The sequence below is a fragment of the Cyprinodon tularosa genome, unplaced genomic scaffold (genome assembly GCF_016077235.1).
Source record: "Cyprinodon tularosa strain WSP-4 unplaced genomic scaffold, ASM1607723v1 ctg195, whole genome shotgun sequence".
NCBI classification, from domain to species: domain Eukaryota; kingdom Metazoa; phylum Chordata; class Actinopteri; order Cyprinodontiformes; family Cyprinodontidae; genus Cyprinodon; species Cyprinodon tularosa.
The window spans coordinates 1,099,319-1,111,687 of NW_024038707.1; the positions used below are offsets into that span (position 1 = coordinate 1,099,319).

General features: G+C 41.6%; 1 protein-coding gene across 3 annotated transcripts in view; it reads right to left on the bottom strand.

Moving 5' to 3' along the window:
• The window catches only part of ephb3a (eph receptor B3a), a 104,744-nt gene that overhangs the window by 11,557 nt on the left and 80,818 nt on the right, over positions 1 to 12,369 (bottom strand). For all 3 annotated transcript variants that reach the window (XM_038283528.1, XM_038283530.1, XM_038283529.1), the window contains exons 12-13: positions 5,819 to 6,034; positions 2,769 to 2,918 (exon numbers count right to left, since the gene is read on the bottom strand). In XM_038283528.1, coding sequence (XP_038139456.1) covers positions 2,769 to 2,918; positions 5,819 to 6,034 — 366 coding nt within the window. The remainder of the gene's footprint in view (positions 1 to 2,768; positions 2,919 to 5,818; positions 6,035 to 12,369) is intronic.

Here is a 12,369-nt window from a genome sequence, read left to right on the forward strand (position 1 = left end):
CGAATCTTCCTACTAGCAATAAAATCCCAAATTTTCAGGTAGTGTAAATGGGAATATAATTTATCTTCTTCTAGGGGTGTAAATAATAATCGTTTTGTATCGATGCATCGATCCAAAAGCCGACGATCCGATGCATCGATACGTCCGCAAGATAATCGATTCATGTTTTTTTTCCCTCCGGTCTATTTTTATCCATTTGCTCCTGGGCGTAATTCTCCCTCCCGTGCTGCGGTGGCGCTAAACCTATTTTGCCCTCCTACCTCGCTTCCTGGTTATACTCTTACAGCAGTTTGTTGCAGCAAGCTTCACACAGACATTTTTGATTTATGCTCAGTATTGAAGCGTGGTCTGGGCTACATGCTGTGGGTCTAGATACGGCCGAGGCGGTGAGGAAGTGGGGGCGAGTTTAGTCCGACGACGGAGGGACAATGGGGCAAAAAGAGTGGAGATTCAGCTGGAAAAAGGGTCCCAGCGTTCTCGCGCACCTCGCTCTTCTAGCGGGTCGAACTTCACGAGTTGTTTTCCGCAATTTCGGTCATAAAAACAAAACAAGCCGGCCTCCTGTCTGCTGCACTGTTTGCAATCAGCTACAATCTGGGAGAGGAGCAGCGGAGCGTCTCTCAAGGGGGCGGTGACGTCAACACTGGAGCCTTCTTCTTCTTCTTTTTTTTAATGGCAGTTGGCAAACAACTTATAGGTGCATTACCGCCACCTTCCAGAATGGAGTATGGACCAGACAAACTATTATATTCTCCCTAAAATACCCGTTCTTCTTAGAAAATTAAAAATACTACCAAAAACTACATCCCCAGATGGCCTTTGAAACAATTCCCTTATATCTAGTTTATTTTTATTCCTGTCTAACTCTCTACGCAACATCTCTCTTTCCTGAGTATATTTATTACATTCTAAAAAAATATGTTGGACAGTTTCTCTGGAGCCGAGGTATTGCATTGAACTCATTACACTGATATTGTGCAGTATTTTTTGATGCAACTTTTCTACTTCTGTTATTTGCTGTTGTTTCTAAAGAAAATGCATAACGGTATTACAGCTTTCATTGATTTATTTCAAACTTAAAACTTTGTTTAGCCTGTAAGGTGTAAAAAAAAAAATAATAATAAAAAAAAAAAAATTAACCGATTAATCGAAGTGGTGTATTCTTGAGTATCGAAAATAATCAAATCGTTGGGTCTGGAAATCGATACTGAATCGAATAGCCATGATGGATGTGATTTACACCCCTATCTTCTTCTAATGTGATCTGATCCATTGAATCCTTTAACTGCTAAGCATTTCGTTCTGCCATGTGAAGGGATGTTTAATGCTAACAAACTAACGTACGTGTTGCAATTAAGCTAGATAGGAGGTGTGAGTTAGCCTTTAGCTCATTGATTCTTTGGAAAGCTGGACGTGTGTGATTTAAACATGCAGTGGATTAAAAAAAAAATAAAATAAGACTGGTAAAAAAAAGATACAAAAAAATGGGTTTATTAACTCCTGAATGGGGCCTATTACAGTTGCTTTTTGTATCTCTGTGTGCTTTAAATTGGCGCTTTATAAATAAACTGAATTAAACTGAATTCAATGCATTTCAGAGTAAAAAAACTCAGATTTAAAGCTAATTTCATCATTTCCCACCGTGCAGTCCTGGCTAACTCACACAAAGACTCTCTGTTTAGCGTTTATTGGCGTTCTTAGAAGGATAATCGCTGGTTTGTGTCTTATGTCCTCCGTTTGACAGCTGCTCAGCTCACGCTGTCAAACACTCCATCCTTCCTTTCAGCGTCTACACCCAACTCTATAAAACTAATCCCGAATTTGTCACTTCAGAACTGCTGTGACTGACGCCAGAAACAATAAGTAAAGGAAGAGCACGTCAGCTCATTGATTAGATTTTGCCTAGCAACCGCATTTGCCTCCATAAGCTCTGGATGGGTTTCCAGCTCCCTGCTTCAATAAAAAAAGAAGAAAAAAAAAGCATTTGGGAACAATAAAGCAGTTCTGCCGCACTCCTCTCTTCCTGCTGCTCGTCCTTTGATTTTGTGTCGTGCCTCCAGCCAGCGAGTACCTCTGTTTATATCTCATATTTGTTGACTGTTGCTTATTGAACAACAGCACAAAGGATAGGCAGAACAATGGAGAGCCTCTGCTTTGATGCTTTCATTACCCCGTTAGGGTCGTGTTGTGAAATTCATACATGCATTACTGCCGTTTTTCATTTTGATTGATTTTTTTTCTTGCTTTATTAGTATCCGTGTTAACACGTCTCCTTTCTGAGGCCCGATCCAGAGCGGATGCTCCTCAGAGAGGTAAGGCAGAGGTGTGCAGGACACAGCGCTTCAGCACTTTGCTCAGCGAGGAGGAACCCAGAGATTTCTGTTTTCTTTTCCCACAAAGCTCGGAGCTGCAGCTTCAGTGTCTGTGCAGTGCAGATAGCCGAAAGGTAACAAGGCCCATAAAAAAAAGCCTTTTCCTGAAAATGCCTTTGTGAGTGTGAGGAGGGAGGCTTTGCCGTATGGATTTGTAGGGTGTGGGCAGGCTTGAGCTGTAAATAAGGTGTAAAAAAAAAAAAGCAGAACACAGGCACGCAGCTGCACAGGCATCTGCAGACGGGAGATAAAGACTGCAGAACAGAGCCGGGTTTCAGCACGTCACTCTGGAAATCAAAGCCACTGCAGCTCTGAAGAACTCCCAGCCGGACCCTTAAACTCCTCCTCCTCTCAGATAGGTGCTCAGAGAGCGTGCGGCGGCGGCGGCTAACTCACGTCCTGGTTGCTCATGTCCCAGTATGGCCTCTCTCCGTAGGACACCACCTCCCACATGACGATGCCGTAACTCCATACGTCACTGGCGGAGGTGAACTTTCTGAAGGCGATGGCTTCCGGCGCCGTCCACCGAATGGGAATCTTTCCTCCCTGCTCAAACACGCAAACACACACAAACATGGCCTGTCAATACGACGGAATAAACAGCACTACGTTTTCAAATAAAACACATGGTCTAGCAAAAGTATGCACAGCCCTTGAACAGCTTTACACCTTGTCACATAACTGTGAAGTGAAGGGAAATTATTCATAGCCTAACGTTTATTTTAACTGATAGGAATCTGAAAAGTGTGGCATGCATTTACCCTCATAACCCTGAATGAAATCTGGTTCAACCGATTACCTATTAGTGTTACCTAATCAGTAATCAGAATTCTTTGTGTGTAACTTAGGCCCCGTCCACACGAAGTCAAACCCTGGCCTAAACGCACAAATTTTTCACCAAACCAGCCTCTCATCCATACGAAGCCGGCGTTTCGGGGGTCTGTAAACGATCTTTTTTTTATTCAGCCTTCAGAGTGGGAAGATTTTGAAACGCTGTTTTCGCGTTTCCATCTTTAAGCTCTAACCGCATTTTTTTTCTTACACGCATGCGTCATAGTGTCGCCTCTAAACACGCATGTGCGACACAGTATCACAACAACAATGGCGCCGTTGCTGCTAATGCTACTCACCCTGCTGTCGGGCTTACAACAGAATCTTCTTCTTCTGGAATATCTCCAGGAAGAACAGAGCAATATCGACGACATAGTTCAGCACCTGAATTTGACTGAACCACGAAAATGGACCCGCAGGGCAACCATGTATAAATATTACTACGCATGCCCAACATTTCGTCGCTTATTTTTGCTTTGGCACCAAAGCGCAACTTACAGGCCTGGCATACATTTTGCAGCGTTTTCATGCATTCGTGTGGACGATCACATTTATTTTACGTCTCCGTCTTTACGACAAACGTTTTGGAAAATATCAGCGTTTCGTGTTCGTTTTGACTTTGTGTGGACGGGGCCTTAATCTTTGAAAATATGTCATGACATCAGCCTGCATCTTAAAGACAAAGAAACGTGGCAATCAGGCTGTTTGGGTTCGAGTTGTAGTCAAGTTTAAAGCGGTTCGGTCCATTTTCAGAAAAAAAATGTAAAAAGCATTTCGGCCTAAATATGTTGCCATTTTCCTGATAACTTTGCTGTTTTTATATGTAAATAGTTCTAATTTTTATATTTTTAACCATGGAAGTCGCCATATTTTCAACTACACAGTTACTTGACAGAAAGCTACAGAGTAAACACGGAAGGGCTATAATGTTAGCAAAGCTGTTTTTATCACATTGCGTTTGACGGGTGTAAATTTAGACAGTACGTTCAAGTTTTCATGGGCAGTTATACATGAGATATCTGAAAAAACAAATGTGATCGGCTTGTGATCTACTGTTTACTATATTAGCTAGAGCTAACACCATTAGCAGAAGCTAACGTGAAATAAAAATCATCCGTAGATAATGAATGACCGCTTAAAGTGACAGTGAAGCAGATTTCAGTCGTTGTAAAACATGGTTCTAACATAACTGAGAAAATGTTTTATTCCTATGCTAACTATAAACAGCCTCAGTTATAAACTGGAGCTCTTGTTAGCATAGCTCGTTAGCTGGGTTAGCATCTCCTAGCAGCAGACGCACAATCGCCAATCTTTAACCAACTCTCCCGTCTTTCTATGTTTAGTTTTCCTTGTGTTCATGACACCCTCTGATTTTTATATTCTCGTCAACTTTTAACTGCAGCTAGCGCAGTTAGCTGCGGCTAGCTAGTAGCTAGCATTGCAGCATAAACAACACGACAATGACTGTTTTACAATATTTAATTGAAGTGTATTAACATAGCTTACACTAGTTTAACTTTATTTATACAGAAAAGAAATATTTGTGAAATAAAGTTGTTACGACTAATCGTGGATCCCTTTAAGAAATGTTTATCCTGTAAAGGAAGCAATTGAACACAATATCGGCTTTGAGAATCGGCAGCACATATCAGAGATCAGTTAGACTAATGTTAAAATAACCAGCAGTTGTGTCGGCCTAAAAAAAACAACAATAAGTCAGTCGAATTTTACCCAAAAATCTTTCCCTTTTCTAAAAATGAAGACAGAGCCCAGTCAGCACTTCACTTAAAGCTACAGCAAACAGATGAGAGGGAAAAGAAAAAAACACGCAAAGCATTTTCAGTAAAAGGAACACCACACCACCCCCCCTCAGTGAGACATGGTGACAGAAGCATCATGCTGTGGGGTTTTGATTTTCTTTTAAACCAGCATCAAACCTGAAGGGGAATGAAGGTAAATCCAGAACAATCATGGAAGACAAACCTGTTAGAGGCTGCAACAGACTTTAGGCTTTGGAGGAAGTTCTCAATTTAAAACAATCAATCTAAAAACAAGTGAAGTTTTCTTAAAATAAGTGTTTTTAGCCTTAATTTCAGCAGGTAAATAAGAGCATCTTCCAATGGAATTACCAGTTTTGCTGGTAAAAATACAATAATAAGAATTATGCATTTGAAAGATGAAACTGCAGTTGTTTTTAAAGTTAAATTGTCTTATTCCATCGACAAAGTGTCTCACTTACTTGCTCAAAGAAGAAATTATTCCTTTTTTAAAGAAAAATTGATACTTAGATTTCATATTTTTGTAGTGCAGTTTCTCGCAGAATAATGAACCAGATCACAGGATCCAGAGCTCTATATTAGATTAAAGAGCCAAAACCATTAGTAAAATGTAGCTAGACCTGCAAAGAGAACTCCATCCAATCTGAATGATCTGGATCTACAAAATGTTGTGTCTAGACGAGCAGAGCTCAAAAGTCTTATAAAGATATTTATAAGTCTCCAAGAAGAAGCTATGAGTCAGTTTGTGTTCATATCTCCGAATAAAATCCAGAACCTAAAGGTTTGTGATGTAATGATGTAAGGAAGAGGAAGCAAACACCCTCTTATATCACTAACCAGGGAGCTTGTGTAAGTGGGGTCAGCAGAGGTGTCATCCAGGAAGCGCGAGAGGCCAAAGTCAGAGACCTTGCAGACCAAGTTGCTGTTGACCAGGATGTTCCGTGCAGCGAGGTCCCGGTGCACGTAGTTCATGTCTGACAGGTACTTCATCCCGGCAGCGATGCCACGCAGCATCCCGACCAGCTGCGTCATGGTAAAGCGGCCGTCGTTGAGCTGCAGATAGAGGCGGGAGACGATTAGGGAAATATAGGAGGAGTATAGGAGAGAAGGACGACACCGGAGGCGAGCCAATCAGTCACTGAAGCCACACAAACATGACATCTGTCATAATGCTTCACAGCTGCTGCTGACACTCACTGACGGCTGACCTTTTCACACACGCTGTCCAATTAGTAGATTAATTATACACTTTATCTCTACACTAAAGCTGTTTCTGTCTGCCACCGATTTGATAAAACGAGGTAAAAGCAAACTGGCAGGCTGCTTGCAGATACACACCGCCACGGAGGCAGATATTCACATCAGTATATAAAAACTAAACAAAAACAACGCATTAAAAAAAGAAAAACAGCCTTTAAACTGCATCCTTCACTCGACTGGCAGCTTTTTTGCCCTCTTTGTTATCATTAAAGAAGCATGAAACAAATCTTAGATTGGGGCTTTCAGGGTTCATTTTACAATTCTCCACATTAGTGAAGCATGTCACAAAGCGGAGATTATAATAAATGATCACTCCGACCGGTGAAGACTCGTGACCCCTGATGATGGGAGAGCTGGAACAAATCGATGGAACGTCAATAGACAATTAAAAGAGAAGTTTCTGCTGAGCTGCATCGAGCCGCATCAAGCTGCACGGCGAGCATTCCCTCACAAGACCTGAATATCTGCAACGAAACCAAAAAAGCGCAGGACGAAAGGACTGCGAGACTGTTGCCGTCTTTGAAGAAGCAACACATGATGTGACATGGCAGAAACCATAAACATGCTGCTTTGTAGTCTGCACACTCCAGTGGAGTCCGACAGTCGAGCAGGCTGGGATGGATGGATGTATAAACATGCATGGTTCGCTGCAGGCCTTCCCAGAACCCTGTGTACGCGTCTGGGTTATTTCAGTACTTCTGAAAAGCTTCCATGTGTGCAAATGTCCCGTAAGCAGGCAGGGCAGGTTATGGGGTGAAATAACTCTCAATAAAAACATGGCTGTAGGAATCTGAATTTGCAAATATCAGTCAATAACATGTATAAATTTGAGATTTCTATTTCTTTTTTTTAATCCAATCATAGGTACATCTGATATTAGGATGTCATCGGAGAAAATACAAAGTTATACATTTTACGATTTAAATTCCCAAATTTACCAGTTTGAATCACTTATTTACAACTAGGGGTAATGTTTAACCATTAGGAATCAGAAATGAACAGATGCTAATTAGAAATTTACGAGTTAAATTCCCAAATTTACCAGTTTGAATCACTAATTTACGACTACGGGTCATGCTTAACCATTAGGAATCAGAAATGAACAAATGCTAATTAGAAATTTACGAGTTAAATTCCCAAATTTACCAGTTTGAATTACTAATTTACGACTACGGGTCATGCTTAACCATTAGGAATCAGAAATTAACAAATGCTAATTAGAAATTTACGAGTACGTATCTCAAATTCATAAGAAAAAAATAATCAATTTATAGATACAAATTGCAAATGAAAAATCACAAATTAAAACGTAGGAATCACAAATTTAGAAGTGTGAATCACAAATATGTCATTGCAAACATTATTGTTATTTATTATTAATAATTAAAAGTGTATAAGTATAAATCCTAAATCTACCATTTAGAATTAGGAATCATTAAGAGAAACAAATTTTATTGTCAAAATGAAATTTCGTTTAGTACAGCTTTTCAGAAGTTAATTATGAATATTTCCATTCCATAAAGTGCAGCAGCGATCAAATGTAAACAGTATGAAGATCCCAAATTTAAAAAATAAAAATCCCAAATTATCAAGAAGAAATTACAAATTTACGAAAAAAAATCTAAAATTTTAACTTAGGAATTACAAATATACAATTATGGATCAAATATTAACAAGTGAAAATCACAAATTTACTACAAAAAAATCAGAAGTCTAGCAGTCAAAATCACAAATTTATACGTAGCAGTCAGGTGCGAAGGAGAAATAATGAGAACAGATTCAAAATTTCAGATGGAAAATTCCGTACGGATGGAAAATGTACAAATAGATGGATCGAGCATTAAGACTGTACACGCATTAAAAACAAAATGGCAGCAAATACATAACACGTGGGCTGTGCCCAAACGTCTAGTTGATAAAAAAATTGTGGACTAAAAATTTCCCACAATGCACCTTGAAAAGTAGTGTTGGTAGATCAGCTTATATATCCCATAATGCTTTGCAAGAGCGCTCATCACAAAGGATTATGGGCGGAGAGAAATAAAAAATATGGCGCATTCACCGTGCATGGAGCAGGATTCACGTGACCATCAGGGAGCAAAAAGTAGTGATATCTGTCCGAACGGTCAGCTAACTGAGTTCACTATAAAGTTCACTATATAGTCGGCGCTTTATATAGCGATTAAGGGATTTAGGGGTTAGGGCGGACATTCGGACACAGGCCTGCTTGAAATTTCTTTTTGGATCTTCTTCCTCTTTCTCTCATTTAATTGCTGTGCGTTAAGAACGTTGCAGTGCTTTACTGCCACCAACTGGTAAGGAGTGTGACAGCGTCATCATAGATCCATACTTGTAAATTGATGATTTACATTATATGGTTAGAAAGTTGAAACTTTGTACTGTTAGCTTCAAACATTCTCAGTGATAAAACATCTGATGTCACATGTATGTGATGAAAACCAGAAAAATAAACTTTAATAAAATGTAGACATTGTTAGGTTTATTCAATGATAATTATAAAATTAATGTCTGTGTGTGCTTATGAAACATTTGAGCAAGTAGATGCTTCACTCTGTCTTGTGATTCAGTCAGGAGACCACCCTGCCTTGTGATTCTGGTGGAGCATCCTGTTTTATGAACTTATCAATTGTACCGTCAGAACAATACTGTTTTGTAACCATGTGTTATATTCTGTTAATAAAAGACGGCTGCAGGAGGGGAGTCGGGGGGGGAAAAAGCTGGAAGTTGGGTTGGGCTTTTTTTCCACTCCTGCAGAAGTTGCTTGAATCTCTTTCCTGTGTAGACTCAATTTCTCTTTTACAAACCTACATTTTTGAACCTAACATACACCTATGTATATCTTTTTATTGACTGTTATCTTTCCCATAGTAGGTCATGTGGGAATAAAAGCTCAATTTTCCTTTAAGCGACACACTTTGATGGTAAATAAATAAATGTGTTGAGGCTGTTAACGAGGTACTTTTCTAGTGAGAGTAGGACGCTGAGTGACCCTGGCCAGACAGGGGGTGAGGAGGGGGGAGATGGAGCTATGGTGATGAGGAGGAAGTTCTCTGTCTGGATACTAAGATGTGAAAACTGCATCCACCCCTTTTTAGAATTAAAAATCCTAAGAAGGGGTTAAAGTATTATCAGCAGGGATTTGTTATATGTGGAGCTTTCCGAGAAAGAAATGCCAGACATATGCATATTCTTCAGGCTACCTTTTCTTCTTCTCTTAGCTGCTCTTTTAAGGGTCCCCACAGCAGATCACCCTAATCCCTGCTATCCTTTGTCACACACAGCACTAATCCTGCACTACATCAATGAACCTTCTGTCCACTGTATCTGTGTCCTCTGCTTGTGGTTTTGAAAAAAAAAAAAAGTCCAGGTTTGCAAAACTCTAAAAGCTGTATGGACCCAGTGTGGTGCAGCAGGGGGGGACATTCTTCCTTCCTTGGTGTGCACTGCTGATCAGCTGGCTGAAAGAACGACAGTTCATGTTCCCATCACTGATAAAAGGGTTAAATTGACAGGAATTATTTTAGATTATGAACTCTATTTGTGTCTTTATTAGAAACCATTCTAGATTAGATGGTCTATAATTACAAAGCTCAGTTACACTCACCGGCCACTTTATTAGGTACCCCATGCTAGTAACGGGTTGGACCCCCTTTTGCCTTCAGAACTGCCTCAATTCTTGGTGGCATAGATTCAACAAGGTGCTGAAAGCATTCCTCAGGGAGTTTGGTCCATATTGACATGATGGCATCACACAGTTGCCACAGATTTGTCGGCTGCACATCCATGATGCGAATCTCCCGTTCCACCACATCCCAAAGATGCTCTATTGGATTGAGATCTGGTGACTGTGGAGGCCATTTGAGGACAGTGAACTCATTATCATGTTCAAGAAACCAGTCTGAGATGATTCCAGCTTTATGACATGGCGCATTATCCTGCTGAAAGTAGCCATCAGAAGTTGGGTACATTGTGGTCATAAAGGGATGGACATGGTCAGCAACAATACTCAGGTAGGCTGTGGCGTTGCAACGATGCTGAGTTGGTACCAAGGGGCCTAAAGAGTGCCAAGAAAATATTCCCCACACCAGCCACCACCACCACCAGCCTGAACCGTTGATACAAGGCAGGATGGATCCATGCTTTCATGTTGTAGACGCCAAATTCTGACCCTACCATCCGAATGTTGCAGCAGAAATCGAGACTCATCAGACCAGGCAACGTTTTTCCAATCTTCTATTGTCCAATTTTGATGAGCTTGTGCAAATTGTAGCCTCAGTTTCCTGTTCTTAGCTGAAAGGAGGGGCACCCGGTGTGGTCTTCTGCTGCTGTAGCCCATCTGCCTCAAAGTTCGACGTACTGTGCGTTCAGAGATGCTCTTATGCCCACCTTGGTTGTAACAGGTGGTTATTTGAGTCACTGTTGCCCTTCTATCAGCTCGAACCAGTCTGGCCATTCTCCTCTGACCTCTGGCATCAACAAGGCATTTCCGCCCACAGAACTGCCGCTCACTGGATGTTTTTTCTTTTTCCGACCATTCTCTGTAAACCCTAGAGATGGTTGTGCGTGAAAATCCCAGTTGATCAGCAGTTTCTGAAATACTCAGACCAGCCCTTCTGGCACCAACAATCATGCCACGTTCAAAGTCACTCAAATCACCTTTCTTCCCCATACTGATGCTCGGTTTGAACTGCAGGAGATTGTCTTTACCATGTCTACATGCCTAAATGCACTGAGTTGCCGCCATGTGATTGGCTGCTTAGAAATTAAGTATTAACGAGCAGTTGGACAAGTGTACCTAATAAAGTGGCCGGTGAGTGTATAATATACTTTTGGTGGACCGGTTAGAGCCAGAACGTTTTCATAGCGGTGGCCCAGCAGGGGGCTGGGATGGGGGGGGCTCATAGACATCAGAACCAGTTTAGGACCAGTCTGCATTAATCTCACTGTAATAACTGGAAAAATAAGGAGCACAACAGCTGTTTTTTTTCACCATCAGTGAAGACAGAGCAGTTTGTCATGAAGCTCATAAATCTACACCCATATTTACACATCTATGGTGTCTAAATGAATCATTTCTGGTTCAGGGTTGAGCAGTGCCTCTAATTTCATAGATGTCTCCTAGATGACTGGAAAGACTTTCCCTTCTTCCCCATAAAGCATAAGAAATACACTATATTGCCAAAAGTATTTGCTCACCTGCCTTGACTCACATATGAGCTTAAGTGACATCCCGTTCCTAATCCATAGGGTTCAATATGACGTCGGTCCACCCTTTGCAGCTAGAACAGCTTCAACTCTTCTGGGAAGGCTGTCCACAAGGTTTAGGAGTGTGTTTATGGGAATTTTTGACCATTCTTCCAGAAGCGCATTTGTGAGGTCGCACACTGATGTTGGACGAGAAGGCCTGGCTCTCAGTCTCCGCTCTAATTCATCCCAAAGGTGTTCTATCGGGTTGAGGTCAGGACTCTGTGCAGGCCAGTCAAGTTCATCCACACCAGACTCTGTCATCCATGTCTTTATGGACCTTGCTTTGTGCACTGGTGCACAGTCATGTTGGAAGAGGAAGGGGCCAGCTCCAAACTGTTCCCACAAAGTTGGGAGCATGGAATTGTCCAAAATGTCTTGGTATGCTGAAGCATTCAGAGTTCCTTTCACTGGAACTAAGGGGCCAAGCCCAGCTCCTGAAAAACAACCTCACACCATAATCCCCCCTCCACCAAACTTTACACTTGGCACAATGCAGTCAGACAAGTACCGTTCTCCTGGCAACCGCCAAACCCAGACCCGTCCATCAGATTGCCAGATGGAGAAGCGCGATTCGTCACTCCAGAGAACGCGTCTCCACTGCTCTAGAGTCCAGTGGCGGCGTGCTTTACACCACCGCATCCGACGCTTTGCATTGCACTTGGTGATGTATGGCTTGGATGCAGCTGCTCGACCATGGAAACCCATTCCATGAAGCTCTCTGCGCACTGTTCTTGAGCTAATCTGAAGGCCACATGAAGTTTGGAGGTCTGTAGTGATTGACTCTGCAGAAAGTTGGCGACCTCTTCGCACTATGCGCGTCAGCATCCGCTGACCCCGCTCCGTCAGTTTACGTGGCCTAC